At 36.4% G+C, this 19,842-nt stretch overlaps 1 protein-coding gene across 1 annotated transcript in view; it reads right to left on the bottom strand.

The window, feature by feature from the left end:
- Positions 1-19,842, bottom strand: part of Itga4 (integrin subunit alpha 4) — an 83,430-nt gene that overhangs the window by 34,412 nt on the left and 29,176 nt on the right. The window contains 6 exon segments of the mRNA XM_076865564.2: positions 5,673-5,827; positions 9,068-9,222; positions 9,604-9,649; positions 10,202-10,292; positions 11,481-11,575; positions 17,347-17,458. Coding sequence (XP_076721679.2) covers positions 5,673-5,827; positions 9,068-9,222; positions 9,604-9,649; positions 10,202-10,292; positions 11,481-11,575; positions 17,347-17,458 — 654 coding nt within the window.

Raw genomic sequence — 19,842 nt, forward strand, 5'->3', positions numbered from 1 at the left:
AAAACAAACATCAATAAATGGGCTAAGGAATTGAGCAGACACTTCACAGAATAAGAAACACAATAAACCAACAAATATATGAAAAATGCTCAACATCTCTAGCAATTAGATAAATGCAAATCAAAACTATGCTAAAATTTCATCTCACTCCAGTCAGAATGGCAATTATCAAGAATACAAGTAACAGTAAATGTCGGTGAAGATGTGGGGGCAAAGGCACACTCATACATTGCTGGTGGGGCTGAAAATTGGTGCAACCATTGTGGAAAGCAATATGATAATTTCTTAGAAAACTTGGAATGGAACCACCATTTGACCCAGATATCCCTCTCCTCCGTCTATACCCAAAGGGCTTAAAATCAGCATATGCAGCCACATCAATGCTATGGCAGCTCAATTCACAATAGCTAAACTGTGGAACCAACCTATCTGCTCTTCAATAGATGAATGGATAAAGAAACTGTGGCACATATATACAATGGAATATTACTCAATCTTGATAAAGAATGAAATTATGGCATTTGCAGGTAAATGGATGGAGGTGTAGAATATCATGCTAAGCAAAATAAGCCAATCCCCAAAAACCGAAGGCCAAATGTTTTCCTCTGATAAGTGGATGCTGATCCATAATGGTGGCAGGGGGGCAAGGGAAAAATAGAAAAATTTTGGATTGGGAAGACGGGAGTGAGGGGAGAGGAGCGGGTATAGAGTAGGAAAGATGGTAGAATGAGATAGACACTATTACCCTATGTACATGTATGACTGCAAAAATGGTGTGACTCTGCATCTAGAGTACAACTAGAGAAATGAAAGTTGTGCTCCATTTGTGTACAGTGAGTCAAAATGCATTCTGCTGTCATGTACAATTTATTAGAACAAATAATAATAATAATAATAATATGCACCATGATCAAGTGGAATTCATCCCAAGGATGCAAGTTTGGTTCAACATATGGAAATTGATAAATGTAACTCATTACATTCGTAGACTTCAAGGCAAGAATCACATGATTTATTTCAACAGATGTAGAAAAAGCATCCATTCATGTCCAAAACACTAGAAAAACTAGGCTACAGAGTTAGGAACATACCTCAACATTTTAAAAGCTATATATGCTAAACCCAAGGCCATCATCATTCTAAATGGAAAAAAAGTTGAAAGCATTTCATCTAAAAATTGGAACAAGACAGGGACGCTCCTCTTAAAACTTGGCATACAACAGTAATGTGGCCATATCAATGTTTATGAAAGCTCAATTCATAACAGCTAAGCTATGGAACCAACCTAGGTACAGATGAATGAATAAAGAAAATGTGGTTTATATATACAGTGAAATATTACTCAGCCATAAAGAAGAATGAAATTTTTATGGCATTTGCTGATAAATGGATGGAGCTGGAGATTATCATGCAAAGTGAAATAAACCAATCTTCAGAAAACAAAGGCTGAATGTTCTGATAGATAGATGCTAACACACAACAAGAGGAATGGTAAGGGAAGAATAGAACTTCATTGGGTTAGACAAAGGGGAGTGAAGGGAAAGGAGGAGAGATGGGAATAGAAAAGGCAGTGGGATGAATCTGACATAACTTTCCTATGTACATATATGAATACACCACAGTGAATCTCAACATTGTGTACATCCACAAGTCTCAGTCTCAAGACTGAGATCCTAATTAGAATAAGATGTACTCCATGTTTATATAAAAACATTTAAAAATAGACTACTTTCATGTGTAACTAAAAAGAACAAATAAAAATTTAAAAAAATTCAAAGCTCAATATAATTGTAAGCAACTAAACCATGATGAATTTTTAATTTTTTTGTGCAGCATAATTATAGAAAGTCGTGGGCTTTATTGTGGTATATTCAGACATGCACATAATGTCATTTGGTCAATTCCATTGCCCTCCTCCTCACCCCAATCTCTATCCTCTACTCTTTAGAGCTTCCTTCCATTTTCATGGAAATTCCTTTTTTACGTTAACTCTTTCTGCCTTCCATGTGAGAAAACACATAGATGACCTTCAACTTTCAGTCTTACTTAATTCACTTACCATGATGTTCTATAGCTCCATCCATTTACTGGCAAATAGTCATAAAGGTGAATGAAATTATGCTATGTAAAACTTCCACAATGGAGTATTTTTTAAGCAAAACTTGTTCAATAAAAAAACAATTTCTTCTTTCTCTTCTACTTTATGAAGAACAAATTTTGACCATGTAAAATAATCCTATTTGATATTGTTTTAATTAAAAGTAGATGGGAAAATAAATGTGCCTGCCAACTAGATAAATGAACACATAGGCCTTGAAAAATAACATGTCAGAAGATGTACATGTTACTAGATTGTTTAAACTGTCACTTGTTTTCCAAGAAATTCTAACATGAAACTAGAGAATGTGATTAAAAGAAATATTTAACAGAAGCTCAAGTTTTATAATGAGATCTACAGCCAAATTCTTCATCATCAAATAAGACAATGGGTTTTAAAAAATATATGTGAGTTGAAAGACTTCCATTTGCATGAAATGATCAAAGAATTATGAACAAAACATTTTTTAAATCAATCTTTTCTCACTTTCAACTCTCCAAGGTTTTTTATGTATTGTATTATTTATCTTTCCAACTCCTTCCCTCAATTCCAACAATTAGCTGATCCCTTAGGAGTTGGGAGCGGGGGGGGGGGGGGGGGGGGGGGAGGCAGTGAGTGACTTTCCAAATCAATTATTCTCCTATTTTCTCAGCCTCTTGATGTCTTCCTTCCCTTTTTACCCTGATGAAATGTCATGACCCCAGATATGACCATTCTCTGTCACACTCCCTCAACTCATTTGTTTCTCACCTGCTTCACTCTCCTGGCAAAGCCACAGCCCTGGCTAATTCAAACTCTTCATCTACCTCCTGGTAATGGGAAAGAAACCCTGGCCATACTGACTAGCCACTGTGACTGTGAGCTCAGCACCATCGGACATCTATACCATTCTCCCAGAGTATTTCTTCTTCCCACACTCCAAACACCACTTACCCCACCCCTACACAAGATGAAGACTTTAATTCTCACTTCAATGAGAGTATGAGAATCTCCAGCCCTTAGCTCCTTATCTGCCCAGCATCTGCTGGCACATAAAATAGGAATATGCATATGTCTATGTAGATAGCTGGTCTCTCATTTTGTGCAATTGACCTCACCCCTCTTACGTTCTCAAAAAATTTGTTCCAACAATTTTCATTCTATTGGGGCATGCTTGTTGGCACAAACATGTTATTTTTCATCTCCTAAAGGGGGAAAAACAGCTTTTCACTCTATTTGCTTTTTTCCACTATTGAAAAGGTCAAGATGTAACCTGTTTCCTTGGTCACCTTTGGAGCAAAACTTTTTGAAAGAATAACTTGTAATTTTTTCTCATTCCTTTCCTTCTTTCCCCCTGCTACCCTTCTGAAATGCTTTTATCCTAATCACCAAAAGCCTCTATATTGCTAAACCCAATGATAAGTTCTTAGGCCTCATCTTATTCTACCAAGCAGCAGCTTAAAAATGCCATCCTGCCCTCCTCCTCTGTTTCGTTCTCTTCACTTCCATTTCCTTTTTTATCATGTTATTGTCCCATCTCACTTGACTAAACTCCCCCTTGGAGGAAATAATCTTTTTATGTTTCATTCATTGGCAATACGTAAATGTCTCAGGCTGTGACACATTGTAGGTTTTTAGTAAGTATCTATAGAATTGGGTGAATATAAAAGTTGAGCTTAATTGGTATGCACAGTAGGGGCAATCATAAGTAAAGCATGCCCAACCAGCAAATAGGGGAATCCTCTGAGAGTTGGGGATTGGAGCCCTGAGTATATGATTAGCAAGTGCCACCTCATTTCACTGTAAGAAGTACTGAGTTAAAATGCATATGCATATTAACATCTGATACTGGGCATGTTTTATGGAACACAGGACCCACTCCAATAAACTGACCACTATCCAACTTCTTTTTCTATTACTATTAAGAACATAGAAGAATACAGGTAGCCATCCTATGCTTTCATATACAGAAGCACAGGAGTGCTTCCTAATGCCTCTGGCTGCCATGCTGGTGGAGATGGGAAAGTATAACTCTTGACAGCTGCACACATTCCTGGTAGCAGCTAGAGCTCCTTACAGAACTCAAGACGGGGGCAGCTGTGTATGGTTCCTATATCCTCCTTGGGCCAGCTGCAGATGAAAAGGTTGAAGTAGACTTTTTGTCTTTCTATACGGAAGTTTTAAAAGTATTTCAACCAAAGACAAAGTAAGGTGGGAAGATAAAATGATACTAGAAGAAACACTTTTTTTAAAAAAAAAAAGTCTTTGCTTAGTATAAGTACCAGCACTAAGTGCCATTGTCTAACATTCACGACATAGCCCCCAATGACTGAGCCTGTCTCCTTGGAACCCATCACAATACTGTAAGTCTATGTGCCACAAAATGGAAAAACTTGAAGTAAATTGTAATTTCTATTATAAACTTATTATGAAAAATGTGTACAACCTGAATTACCAGAGTCAACTGGCTGCCATTTTTACAACTTAGCACGATGTGCATTTTTGTGAACATTTAATGTTGGCCCTTTAATCATCTTTAAAATAGTCTCAGCAGTTGTCTCTAAAATTGACTAATGTTAAGTAAAATCACATCTATGAAGGATGCCAAAGGAAAAAAAAAAAAACCTTTCCTACCATATAAATGATGTTACATTAATATCATTCTGTACTTCTGGCTCTGAACCATCTAATAGCTCTTTTCTAGTAAAACAATAAAAACTGTTAAGGGAAATGAGGAAACAGCACGGGGATTATTGCTGTTAGTACTGCACAATGTATTGGAGTCTTGATGCTTGTTTGCATTTGCTTGGAATAAGTATCCAAGGGAAAATTAAGTTCTAAGCTGAGGCTACTATTTGAAATCCCAGAAAGAGCTCTGGGGAATAGTTTGGCTTTGGGGAGGACAATAGATTTCTGATGAAGTACACCATTCCCTAATGAAAAAGACTGGGCACTGCTTCATATGCTAAAATTTGACCAATGTGAGGAGTGTGATGATCAGTTTGGGAATGAGTGTTTTAATAAAAGAAACATGAAATCGGCTGTGCTTTGGCAGGACATACCCCAAACCATCATGAGAGCTGTCATCCTGGCCCACAGATGATCCCTACCGTGCCACAACTGTGCAAGTTCCCACTGACACCACTGACAAAGCTGGCGTGGAAACAGGGGCATCATCCAAAAGCAGTCATGTTGGATTCTGCTTTGCTGGAGTCATAAGAAAAACAAAGCACTTCCCCACCTCCCCGACCCCTAAAAATCCTGCCACCAAATATATCTGGGGCTCTGCAGAACTACTCGGTCTGTACCTTTCTGAACAAGTGAATAAACAGAGATGGGAAAATAGCAATTGTGGCAGGAAAAAGGCATATATTTTGAAATAATAATGCGGTGTAAGAAATGTGACATAAAGATGCTGCAAAAAGTGAACTTCGAACCGTTCAGGTTGGGACTAATACTTCAACTGGAACAATAGGCCACAGCTCAGGAGGAGAGAGCATTAACTTTTAACTATATTTTATAAGAAGATACCAAATGCAATAGATCTCTATGGACAGTTCTGAAGTTTACATTTTCATTAATAAAAAATAATTACCCGCATAAATGCTTGATGTGTCCTGCAATTAGCTCTTTTGCTCGATACTTGAATGCTTCCTGTGATAACGTCAGAAGTTCCATTAGCAGAGAAGTAAAATCTGGATGGAGTCTCTGCCTTTCTGTTCACATCCAAACTCATGTTATAAAACAAAACTGAAAAACATGTCAAGAACTGCAATCAATTTAAGGAACTATCTAAATACATTTATTATTTTTGAGGAAAAAGTTATATAAAATACTGGAAGTGCTTTAAATTCACTTCATTAGATAACTTTTTTTTTTTTTTAAGAGAGAGAGAGAGAAATTTTTTTAATATTTATTTTTCAGTTTTCGGTGGACACAACATCTTTATTTTATTTTATGTGGTGCTGAAGATCGAACCCAGTGCCCCATGCATGCCAGGTGAGCACGCTTCCGCTTGAACCACATCCCCAGCCCCAAGATAGCTTTTTAAAAGCTAAATGAATCATGAAAGAAGGAATAGCTAAAAATATAAATTTCAAAAATTAATTCCATAAAAACATTTTGTAAACTTCTTTCTAGGTTTCTCTTATTAACAATATCAGCTTTAGTTATTTTCTTATTCCTCCTACTTACAAAAGTTTCAAAAGTGCAATACCAAAATTGTTACTAATAGTAAAAGTGAGTAAAATTTCTGGATTACCTTCTGTCCACATATCCTGAACTTATAAGTGAATTCTTCACAAACTAAGCTAAATCTAGTAGTCTGCTGAGGTGTCACTCATTACACAGGAACAATAATTCACAAGTGGCATTTAAAAAACACGTATTTCCTGGAATTATTTACTCTTCTAGAAGTAACTTACTAGGAGTAATTTATTCTTCTAGAAAGATTGCACCTACTTATTTCAAGGAAACATAAGCATTAACTCTATAGTACTCTTGCACATTTCAAATAAATCTTTCAATCATCCTTTTACTTAAGAAATAATAAAGTACAAGTCAATTGACTTCAAAATTATAATAACTGAGGTTCAATAACTCAAAGAACAAGAGAGCTGCAATTGAAATAGCCATCTACAAATTCATCTCCCAGAGTTCAGAAAAAAATGAAAAAGGGGAGAATTAAAACCTACTCCTGTAAGAGGCAAAATGTCCTGATTTTATTAAAGATGATTACAATGTGAATTATCTGCCCCAAGGAGTCATTTATGACAATTATAAAGCAGGCTTCTGCAACAGTGCTATAATTATTTATGAGTTTCGTGTACTTGTTTTCAACCATTTTTTCAAACTACCTAGTGCACTGGAATTGGTGGCACAGGAACGCTGATTTCGTATAAGGGAAACAACCCTATCCATTCAATGTGCTTCTTTCAGATAATCTATCCATTTGTCTATGCTAATGTGTAGTTCACCTGGGGCCATGCTCTGAAGGTGCCAGTTCTTTGATCAATAACCAGATGAAGGTTTTGCACACCTCCTTGATAGTGAAGCTTGGCCAGGATCTTCCAGACCACTATTTAAAATGAGTCTGATGAAGTAGAGATACCAGGCTTATTCTGTACATCTTATTATAAGCTGATTCAGATGGAGATCTCTATTATACATTCATAGTTTGGCTCACTAAATGTTTGCAGCCCTTGCTGATATTTGTATGAGAGTGGTCTGCAGGGCCATAAGTACAATCACCATAAGTCTCCTGGAGACCAGAACTTCTGTGAATTGTTAATATCCAATGATGAACAACCCAGGAATGTTTATCTTCCACCATGGGTTGTTTCCACTAGCTGTTATTCTAATACTACCTTAAATAAAACATAATAAGGGACATTCATCTGCTGACAAAAATATGATACTTACAAAGTTATATATATATGTGTGTGTGTGTGTGTGTGTGTGTATACATATATATATATATATATATATATGGATTAACCAAAATTTTGGATCAATCATATTGATAGGTGACAGGCTGACAAGAGCAATCAGCACAGGAGGTTGGCAGGATGGCTCTGTAAACTGGGCCTATGATACTAACCCCCACATGCTTTCTTTTGAAGGCAACTTGCCTGAAGCCACTCTGCTCAGCCTGACTGAAGTCACTAAGATAGGCGACATTCCTAAGCAAACCACCTGTTTTCTACATAGAAATGCAAGCTGAAAGGCTCCTCCCTGCTGATAAGAACACAAGGTACTCTGCAGGGGGGACTTTGGGGACCTACACAGAGACCAGATTCAGGTACTCAGGGAGACAAGATAATTAAGAGCAAAGCCCCCACAACCATAGAATCTGTAAGAACAAGTTTCAATTAGAATTGGTCAGCATGGGGCAGGTGACCCGGTCTTGCATCTTCAGCATGTCATTATAACAGTAAAATCTCCCTTCCCTGAAGTAGGCCCCTGCACAGTGGGGACTATTAGTAAGTCTACTGCAGTCCTGTTGTCAGTCAAAAGTCAAAAGGTGCCTCTGGGCAAGACTGTGGAAACTTCCCTGGGAGTCCCAATAAAACATTGGGACAGGAGAAACCACCAACCTCTTCCCTCAGAGAGGACCCTTTCTCCTTTGAGAGTAATTCCTTTTTCCTTTTTGCTGTCCCTTCTAATAAATTCATGCCGCTATTCTAAACAATGTGTATGAAATCCTTCCAGCATGATTGTGAAGAACAGATGACGGAGGATATCCATCAGTGCTTGCTTTGGCGTTTACAGACAACCTAGCTCTGGAAGAATATCAGCGCTACTTTCTTCAGAGCTGACGACTAAAAGTGGCCTCTCTCTATATATATACACATATACATAGAAAGAGGCAACTTTCACTATGGAAATACATATATGGAAACGCGCATGGTTCTCAAAAGCTGATGGCACTAGTAAATCATTAAGATCTCTGTATCTATAGATTTATCAATTACAATCAGAATCTAGACTCCAGATAAGCTTCTTCAATTTTTCAGACAGGACAAATTAAAAAAGGAAACTTCTCCCTCTTGGGCCTTCCAGCTTAAGCCTGCTCCAGGTTTTAAAGAGTTCAGTAGGGCGAGAGCGATAGCACTTGCCTAGCACCCATGAGAGGGAGTTTGATCTCTGGTACCAAAACATAAGGAGCTCAGTAAATCAGAGGAGCTATAATGATTCTCCCTCTATCTTAGAGAGATTTCACAGATTAAGCTCAGGGGGTTTACTTTTAACTAGTACAGTTAGCAACACTCTTGCTCTCATCCGTGCCACAACTTCTAAACAACTACAGCTTCCGACGTGCCCTCCTCCTTGGTTAGAACAATTTGAGAATCCTGAAAGATAGGTGCACAACAATTGCTGCTCTTTTCTACTCTAAAGAAGATCTTCACAATGACAAAGAGTGAGGGCTCAAAAGATGACTGCGATATTAATCGCATATTGTCAGGCATTATTTCTGCAGGCTACACTTACCAATGTAACCTGAAACTTCTTTGCCCTTATATGAGAAACAAAGTGTTAGATCCATGCACACAGAGGGCAATCCATTTTCAACACAGTCAAATCTCGTTCTGTTTACTGACTCAGGGTGGCTTAAAGATGCTTCGACAATCACAACAGGTCTTGTCCTAAGGAGGAAATAAAATAAGCAATTTTAATTGCAGAATTATTTTTCCTTAGGAAGATAATTGCACTTATTGTCAGTTTTCATCGACTAAGAAATATCATTAATCTGCTCTGTTAACCAGTATGTCTGTATGTACTCAACTCAATGTCTGTGCACAGATCAAGAGAAATTTTCATTTAAATGTCTAAAAACACTGACTTCAATGATTTGTTTAATTATATCTATGCAAGGTGGGAAACATACACTAAAGTTCAATAATTAAATTTCAGGATACCAAAAAAGAGCATCGTGAGACCACTATCACTGCTGTTTTTAAAAACTGTCTCCCATCATTTACAATTAAGCCCAATTGTCATTAAGCAATGAAATGTATCCACCTTACCTTAGCAACACAGCCGAATCAGACCGAAAAGCACCAACTGCCACATCTGGAGGATAACAAACAGCCACCCAGATTAATGATCATCATTACTCAAAGAGAATTACTTTTCAGCCATAAATACTTAACTGCACATCACCTTTGGACTTTATCAAAACACTATTAACAGAAAATTAATTGGAAAAGACATGCTAGCACCTTGAGATTCATTGTACATTTGTCTGAATCTATTCACTTAAAACAGCATTCATTGCTTGCTAATATAACTTTATGATATAAACTTATAAAGATACTCATGCTAAAAATGTGATTTTTAGACTACAAATATTCATCCAGAAATTTATTTTCATTTTGTATTCTTGATTGATTGTCATGGGTACTTCATTTTTTCAAGAACAGGCATGCAATATTAAGGAATTAACAGTATAAAGCGGAGAAATTACTTGATTATTTCTGACCCAACCTTGAATTTAAGAAAGTTTTAAAAACATTAAAAAAAATGATCAGCAAATTGATGTCCCCCACAATAGTTCTCCACAACAAAGCAGGACCCACAATAAAGTTTACTCCAGTTTATAAAATATGATGATTTTATACTCACCCATGTACCCATTATTATCTGCATCAATTTGTCCTGATATAGACTCTCCAAACATACTTAATGATTTACTGATTTGAAGTCCTTCAATTCTCTGAAAAATAGGCAAGTTGCGTAGGAAATAGTTTTTGAATACCTACTATTCCAGAGAAGCAATGGTTTAGCTAAATCATAAGTCTTGCCAGATGATTCCTGGCACATTGACTAACAAATGCATTCTAGTTAAATGCTTGTAAAAGAGGCAAAATTTTCTACCTTGAAATAGGCAGTTAACATCTATATTGTGACTTTATAATTAAAGTTCTTGGTGAACAAAGGGAAAATTATATGGCACAGATTTTTCCAAAACCATTTTTACTCCCTTTCCTCAACTTTTTTTTCAGGTTCTGTATTTAATTCTTTAACCAACACAAATAGCTAAACAATGTATTTGGAAAATAAAATATCTATAATCACATAGTGGAGCCTACTACTCAGCCATAAGATGAAAGGCTACTTATGAAGCCAGATTGCTCCCTAGCATTTGAAAAGAACAGACCAAGTGAGTTATCTGCCCCCTATTCCATATCTAATTCACATTCAGATAGTATTTGGAAATATCAGGCTGTTCTTCCTACTAAGAAAAATCAAGATCTGTTCCTGGGAAGAACATGTCATTCAGGTTAAAAATACAGATGTACATGCCCATTTTTGCCAAAGCAAACATAACAGTACTAGCTAATGTTTCCATAAAAATGTCTCTGGAGAAACTTTGCTTCTTTGCCTGTAATTGTAGTCTTTTCAAAAGTCAGTGCCCTGATTTTTCAAGATATAAAAGTAAGATCAGAGTTCAACCATGAACATTCATTAAAATGCTATCATCTTACTACTCTACACTGAAAGAAACACAGTATCATATGCATGTTTGATCCCCATGCACAATTTTCACGAAATATGAGGCAATAGTCACAAGGAAAAGACAGTTAATCAAACCCAAACGGGCATATTTCAGAATAGTGTGGTATTTCCTGAAGAACACAAACTTGATGAAATGCAGAAATAAATCTTTAACAGACTACAAGCTAGAATGGAAGTGAACTAGAACTCCTATTTATGCGAAAAATGGCTTTAAAGGGTTATTAATCCCTTGCAATAAGACCTTTTATCATTACTGTAAGAAAATGGTGAAATACAATGCATTTGAAAGAAAGTAAAAAAAAAAAAAATAAGTCTATGGAAACACTGTAAATGTTCAGGGCACCTTTGTCACTCTGCTTCTTTTCAACACAGAATAGTATCTTACCTGTGAGAAGCTTGCTGAGATCCCATCTACTCGGCCATTGTAAATGTAAATAGCACCTCGCAAGTCATCTTCTTGGGGAGCCCCAATAGCAACATCTATTCAAGGATGGAAGCAGAGGGAAAATAAATTCTTGAAAGAAAGAATTATCTTTGAAAACTAACCTTCACGATCCCCAATTCATGACATAAGAAAGCTCTCTCTTAGAACTAACACTCTTCTCAAAAAAAAAAAAAAAAAAAAGACTATTATCATCATAATGTACAAGGTTACACAGAATAGTTTTTACATGGAAGAAAGCAGAGGAGACAGGTCTGAGAGACACTCTTTACAAAGAAGCTAAGGTTGTCTGCCTCATGGTCAGACCCCAGGAGTCCAACCCTAGTTGCACTTCTGTACTAAGCTCTGCTCATTTCTCAGCTTCCATGTCTTGGCTCCCCACCTAAAGAATGGGATCAACATGAAAGCAACACTATAAAAGTATGTAACTTGTGTCAAATGCTTAGACTAGCATCTATGTAATAAATTGTTATAACCTATAAATATTATAATCACCAGAATCTTGATTTCAAGCTTTTACGCTTTATTTGTAACGTTACTTTTAAGTTAATTAGGATTCCATTGAAAGTGATTAAAGTATACATTCAGGATTTCAATAAATGGATTTGTGCTATAAAATAATTACAGCAACTCCTTTGTGAGTTTGAGAGTCACATCAGATTATGACACCAAGAACAAAAATTCGGTCAACTGATAAAAGACCCAAGAAAAAACAAATATTTGACATATTTGTTTACATGCTATAAATATATAGCAGAAAGGGGAAAAATGCTAATCTACAGTTTCAAGAGCATTTCATTACTTTCTCAAGTATGATGTCTGCTTGAGTTTATTCAAATATGTACTTATATGCAGTTTTTAACTGCTTTCATTGACACCTAAAGTAGAGAAAGTTTGTTCTCGTGATATTTCTTATTGTCCATCAAATCAAAAATATTTCTAACAACTAGAATGGTAATTTTGTACTATTTCAATGGGAATAGAAACATATTTATATGTAACTATGTTAAATACTGTACATTTTTTTAAATGCAAAAGCTTTTCTATTTTCATCTAAAAAGAAATGGTAGATACTTTTTAATTTTTTTAGACATGCTAAAACCAGTCTCTTTTGATGAGTGTGAATTATTTTAAACTTTGATATACAAATATACCGATTAATTTATTCATTCATTGGACAACTACTGAGCACCTACTGTATTCCAGGCAGTACAGGGCAAAACTGCAAAAAAAAAAAAAAAAAAAAAAAAAAAGGAACTCAAGTCTACTGGTGAGAACAGAAGTAAAAATACAGCAATAACACAGTATACACGAAGAAAGTGGTGGACATTAGGAAAGACTCCTCATTGAAGATGATGCCAGAGATAAGAGATTTAAGTATTGATAGGTCACAGCTAGGCTAAGAAAGGGGGAAATGCAGTTTAGACAGAAGGAAAAGCCTCTGCACACAAGCGGGGGGGGGGCATTCATCATGGTATACATGACGAATGGCAATTGGTTTGCAAGAGCTGGAGTCACATTAGTACAGATTAAATGCACAGAGGAACAAAGTGGGCGGAAAAGGAAGAGAAAGAGGAGGAAAAAGGGAAGGAGGTGAAGGAAGGGCTGGGGAGAAGTTCCTCTGGCCACAGCAGTTTCATTAGTTAGGGTTGGGTTTATATTCCAGCATGTGGCCTAAGACCATAAATAAAATTCTATATCTTGATTTATAGAATTTTATTTTTCCTTGTGTGAAACACAAGGAAAAATAACAAGCCTGCTTTATGAAGTGGTGATACAAAAAGCCTTTCAGAATCAGTTATTAGCACTAGTGACCTAAATTAAGATTACAGACAAGCCTTTTCAGCTGAGGTATACAAAAGGCCCAGATCAATTTTCTTTCTGTGCAGAGGACATTTGGGGATATAAAATCTCTGGCTAATACAGATTCAAATTCTTACTTCCTAGGATTATTCACAGATATGATATAAAATGCACTAAAGCTTTAGCTTTCATCAAGGGAATGATAAAACATTTTAATAAATAACAAAATATTTTTCTATGCCTTTGCAACTCTCTTTAGGACACAGTATGCAGAACATTGAGATGTTTGATAACTGGTTTTGCTTTGCGTCTGAACAGTTATTTTGTTGGTATAAACCATAGCAATTAGTAGTATGAACATGATCATCTCTATTTACATAGTGTCTGCAATGCAGACATGGTGCTGGGGATTTATACATACTTACTAATTTAACTCACAGAATAACCATATCAGATAAGTACTTTTTAATCCACACTTTACAGATGAAGACACTGAGGCACCAAGTATAACTTGCTCAAGTTCAGAGCCAGGAGGAGGTGCTGTAGGGATCAAAATTTTCAGTCTGGCTCCAGAGACCTGCTCTCCATCACCACAATATGGTCATATACAACAGAGGTGAGCCCCAGAGTTTCCCCTCTTAGCACCTTGTTTCTGCTCGGTGTCAAAGCAGTGCTTAATGAAAGGTGCAATAATATGCCAATATTGATACCAGGGGCACATAAAATAATAACACAATATCTTATAATTAGAGAATATTAATAAGGTTCTACTCTAAAATACTCAAACAAAATAGTCTCAAAGCCAGATTAGTATCAAGGTGAAGGGGAAAAAATAAAAAAAAACTTAAACCAATAAGTAGTTTTGCCAAATCTATCTTATACGATCCAAAATGTTACTTATTTGCCTATTAGTCGTGTCAGTCTGTCCATCTATGTACCTATCTATTCCACAACTTTTTATTTTTGATTCAAGTTTTACACTATACTTTCCAAATTAACCAGTCATCCCTTAGAAAATGGCTTGCTTTGCTTTTCTAAGGAAATAGGATCATCAACATTTTTCCTTTTAAAGAACAATACAAAAATGATGTGACGAATGTCAAAATAACAGCTTTGCTATGCAAAGCATCACAGAGTTTTGCACAAAGGGCATTGAGTATGATTTAGTCCTAGTACTAGAGAAGAAAGAAAAAAGAACAGGTTGGGTATTCATTCCCAGTCTACACAGTCTCACAATCCCAGCCATGAACACAAAGGATCTGCATCTACCAGAGAAAAGTAAGATAGAAGATGGGGGAAAGGATGGGGAAACATAAAAATAATCTAGAGCTGGGGACTTAGCTCAGAGCAGAGTGCTTGCCTAGCATGCTTAAGGCCCCAGGTTCAATCCCTGGGACCCACACAAAAAATTTTTTTAAAGAAAGATAACATGTAGATTCCCTGCTGTGTCTCTCAAGCAGATGTGGTAGAATGGAATTAAGACCTTAATGAAGAGCTTGAACACACTGACTCTACTTCCAAATCACCATGGTCTTGCTAATATTTAAAATGTAGAAAACTCTTACTTATGGGCAAAATAGAAAATAAAATTACAACTGGACTAAGTAGAAAAAGATATGAGGTGTTATCAACATTCACTAAAGTGTAAGGATAAATACATTGTGGGTTATAAATGAGATTATAAATAGCACAAAAAAGTATAGAAATATTACAACTACTGTAATTATAGTCTTCTAGACATAGAAGCAACCTTTAGGAGTGGAGGGCTGAGCCAGGCATGGTGGCACACACCTGTAATCCCAGCGGCACGGGAAGCTGAGACAGGAGAATTCGTGAGTTCAAAGCCAGCCTCAGTAACTGGCGAGGCACTAAGCAACTCAACGAGACCCTGTCTCTAAATAAAATACAAAATAGGACTGGGGATGTGGCTCAGTGATCGAGTGCCCCTGAGTTCAATTGCTGGTACCAAAAAAAAAAAAAAAAAAAAGGAGTAAAGAGCCAAGGACTCTAGGAAACAAGTGCTATCTGAAACCTTGGATCTCACACACAGATTGAAAACCTGCACTATCCTTGGAAGGTCCCCTCAAAAATCCTCTTCCTAAGTCTCACCAATAGAACACTTTATCCTTCACACCACTTGGAAATTGGGACTTTCCCAGGTACTAGAGTGATTTTGAAAAGGAAACTTGCTTACTGTCCATAACAGCTTTACAACTCTGATAAGAATTTAGGTTTGAAATTTTAATGCACATAATTTCTTCTTTATGTATTTTAGGATATTCCAAATGGGGAGTGGCCTTCCTTGAATGTACCAATTAAAATAAGCAGTAGAGGAATCATAACTTAGTATTTACTAAAAAGCAGTTTTTGTTTTTAAAAGAATCATTAGCACATGATACATATAAAATAGTAAGGTGCATTAACATGGCATCATCTATAGATTTTTATTAAGTAAGATCCTTAAATCCACCACAAATAAGATTTACTTTTATGTCTTATTTTCATTTGATTATATAACTATGAGAAAGGTGCCAGTACTTCCTTCATTTTCATTCATTATGGTGCATACTCTATACAGTACTCAATAACTGATTTTTTTTTTTTTACAGAATTATGCATTTAAACATTTAAAGTAGCATTTATGTATAAGAAGAAATTGAGGTAAGTACACAAAACTCCCTCACTTATTTTTAGTATCCAAGTTTTAGCCTCATATAACCAAATAATGTTAATGACTACATCAAGAAGACTTAGTTTTGAGCCCTGAAAAGACCTAGTAGCTTGGAGACTGCATTCTCCTTTCAAACTCATTCATCATTGTATGAACAATTTTTACAGACTTGGTCACCACTCAGTACTAGAGTGAAAAGAGCAAAGCAAAGGGAATACTGTAGAGGCAGGTACCTGTATTTTGCAACATAATCATCACAGACTTAATGCCCTTTTTTTTTTTTTTGCCAAAGAGTGGGGTATGACCATTATGTGATGTTTAAAAAAAAAAAAACCTGAGCAATTATTTTTAATAAAAAATAATTTATTACTAAACTGTGCTTGGTGAAGATTAGGATGCACAGAAACTTGTGAATATATGTTAACGTGCTATGATGATTATGCAGTGAAATATGATATTTCAATAACAGGGCTGATACACAGGGTAACATGACAATTAAGAGAGTATAATTAATTATGGAGATACCTCAGTAGCAGTTGGTAAACAGCCATCCCCAAGCCTCCCAATTGACCCTCACCAGTGCTCAGGACATTTTCCTGGAATTCCCCAAATCCTACCACAAGGCAGCAGTGGAGCAGGAAATTCCCAGCATAGCAGGGCCTTGGGGGATCTGCTCCAGCCCTGCAGCCAGGCTCTGCTGGGTTTGATTGGTGTCTTTACTACACCAAGTGTTAAATACCATGGCCCAATGATTTATCATGCAATTCCCCCCCCCCCATTTTATTTCTAAAATCAGGACATTTTTCTTAAAATCAAAAAGTAGTAGGTGTCTCAGTTTATTAGGCAACATTTTTCAGGGGCAGCTAAAATAACAATGCAACTTATAATCAATGGTGCCTTAGAATCAGTGAAGTAAAATATTTTAAATATCATCATTAATAATGGTAAAGATCAATAACTGACCCAATGGCTCTGGAGGCTGAGGCAGGAGGATCACAAGTTCAAAGCCAGCCTCAGCAAAAGCAAGGTGCTAAGCAACTCAGTGAGACCCTGTTTCTAAACAAAATACAAAATAGGGCTGGGGATGTGGCTTAGTGATTGAGCGCCCCTGAATTCAATCCCCAGTACCCTAAAAAAAAACAAAACAAAAGATCAATAACTGACAATTAGGAAGTCATATGTAACACTAAGAAGGAAAAGAAAAAAAAAAACTTAGCATACCATTCTGGCTCCATTTTCAGGAGAAAGGCAAACACTATAATGCTCTAATCATATTCCAGCCCATGAACTATTTGAAAGTGGAAACCAAATACCAAATTAGATACTTTTAATTACCTTCAAAGCCATCATTATCAATGTCGCCAAGATTAACTATGGATTCTCCAAATCTTGCAGCATATTTGTCACTTCCAATGAGCACTGTTCCCATTTCATTCATTATTGCTCCCTAGATAGGAAGGGAGAAAAAAGGTGTCATCATAACACTCCCTGACAACTTTACACATGATTTACTGCTATAATTGGATATGGATTTTTTTCTAATGTGTCAAACAAGTTGGACAAACTACAGACAGAGCTTTAGTACACACATCTCAGTTCAATTCAATAAATATTTATTGAGTATGTCAACACATATAATAGTATGATTAGAGCTCAGAGGACATAAAAAATTGTCAAACTCATGATCCCTCGCTTTAAAAATTCAATAAATCATTTTGATAATTCAATTTAACAAATATTTATTGAGCTCCTACTAAAGACAATGCACAGTACAGAGTGAACAGGTGAAAGAGGACAGTGTGTGTTTCAAAGGCTCTCTCTTTCCTTAAGAAACCCACAGTTACAGAGAGAGCTTAGTGCAGCACGCAAATGACTTGGAAATACAAACTGCTTTGCAATAGCAAGAAGTCAAGAAAAAACGCTTAACTGAAGCAAGCACAGAATGTCAATAACGTGCAGCAAGAAAAGAAGATCTAGAAGAGATTTCCTAAAGACAATGGTAAGCAAAGTAGCTACCCAAAGAAAGGTATAAACTTGATGTATAGAAAAAACTATAAGTAAAACCTAATTCCAAAGGATTTGGCTACAATAACTGGTTAATGAATAGTATAATGAATGAGACCGAAATATCAACAGATTTCAACCTTACAGTATAGAAATTTGATTGTGTTGGAAAATTTACTCTCACAATAGCAAATGATAGGAAGCCACTGGGAGGTTTCTGAGTTTAGTGACATGATTCAAATTGGCCTTTGGAACCTGATCCCAGCAGCAATGGAGCATGGATTGGTCAACTGATACTTCAGAAGTTGGAAAATGAATTATTACAGTAAGACATGTAAAAATGAGCTGTTGTAAGAACAGCTACCAGTCCTCTTGCAAACTCTGATCATCCTAGTCCCCTGTGTTCAAGAAAAAAAAAAAAAAATGTACCACTCATCATAAATCCTTACCTCTTCTCAAGCAAATCTATTATTAGTCATTCCCTAAACACATATAATCTTCCCCTTGTGATGTGTCCTTCACCTTTAAGTTTCTAAGTGAAAAATTCCTTTTCTTGTCTCGATCAAATATTACTTCCTCTGTGAAGCATTATAGATTCAAAAGGGAATCGCTTGTTCCACCTTGTTTGTACTTAAAATGCCATCTGCCACGTTTCATTCAACTCAGTTTATCCAGTGTTTGATGCCCTCACCAGATCCTGAGGTCCTGGCATCAGGACTAAGATTATTCTCAGCTCTTTTTATGGTCTTTGTTATATTCCAGGTATTCACAAATGTCATTTATTTTATTCTAAACAAACTAAGAGGATGTAAAGATCTCTATAGATGCAATCACTGACATCAAAGTAGTCAGGGATTAAATCATAGGAGGGGTAAAACTGTTTGCTCCTGGGAAATGCTAACTTATATAGAAGGGAGACAGGGTCCAGTGAGGATAGACAAGATACATGTATAAGACAGTGCAGTTCTGAAGTAACTATCACCCTTAAGTATTCTCTAGTCACAGAGAGCAGTGACCAAGAGTTCTCTGGGGATACCCAAGAGCTATTTTAGTAGAAGTAGGTAGAAGACAGAGTCATTCGAGTGTCATTCTTTCTCCAGTTCATTCAAAAATAATCTTGGAGTACCTACTTGACTAGGAGTTTTCCAGGACCCAGGGAAACAGTCACATAAATAAGACAGACGATTCCTCTCTACAGAGTGTCTGTACTCCAGGAGAATAGACAATAGCAAACCAGATAAATAAATACGTTATGCCACTTAGTGGTTAGTGCCACTTCAGACAAAGACATAGGAGGGTAGACGGTAACAAAGGTAGGCTCATCTATATAAGAGGATTTAGAAGCCAAATCCAATTACTAATTGTTCAAGAGTGGGACCTCCAGGTAAGAGGGTGGCCTAGTGGGCATGGGTCCTCCCTTGCTCTTTAAGGAAAGGATTTTTGCTTAAAATCTCAAAGGGAAAAGAGTTCCTATGTTACTTTATTTTAGGAGTATTGAGCTACTGTTTAAATTTTCCTCAAATCGTCATAAAGAGAGACATTTGCAGCATGAACATGTAGTGGGCATAAGGAAGACCATTTATTGATATGTGAGTGAAATGTCTATGGAAGAAAAATTGGAGTCACTATTAATGCATTCTAATGATCATTGTATACATGGCATGCCTTTACTATTAAATTTAGATTTAAACACAGCCTATGAAATCCCAGTGTGTAACTTCCCTACTCTTTATCTTGAGCTCTGAGATTCTCCCCGCTTTACAAGGCTTGAGTGTCTTCTCTCAAATTACACAGATCTTTGTCTGACGCTTAGAATAGGAACTTATT

The sequence above is a fragment of the Callospermophilus lateralis genome, chromosome 9, assembly GCF_048772815.1.
Source record: "Callospermophilus lateralis isolate mCalLat2 chromosome 9, mCalLat2.hap1, whole genome shotgun sequence".
NCBI classification, from domain to species: domain Eukaryota; kingdom Metazoa; phylum Chordata; class Mammalia; order Rodentia; family Sciuridae; genus Callospermophilus; species Callospermophilus lateralis.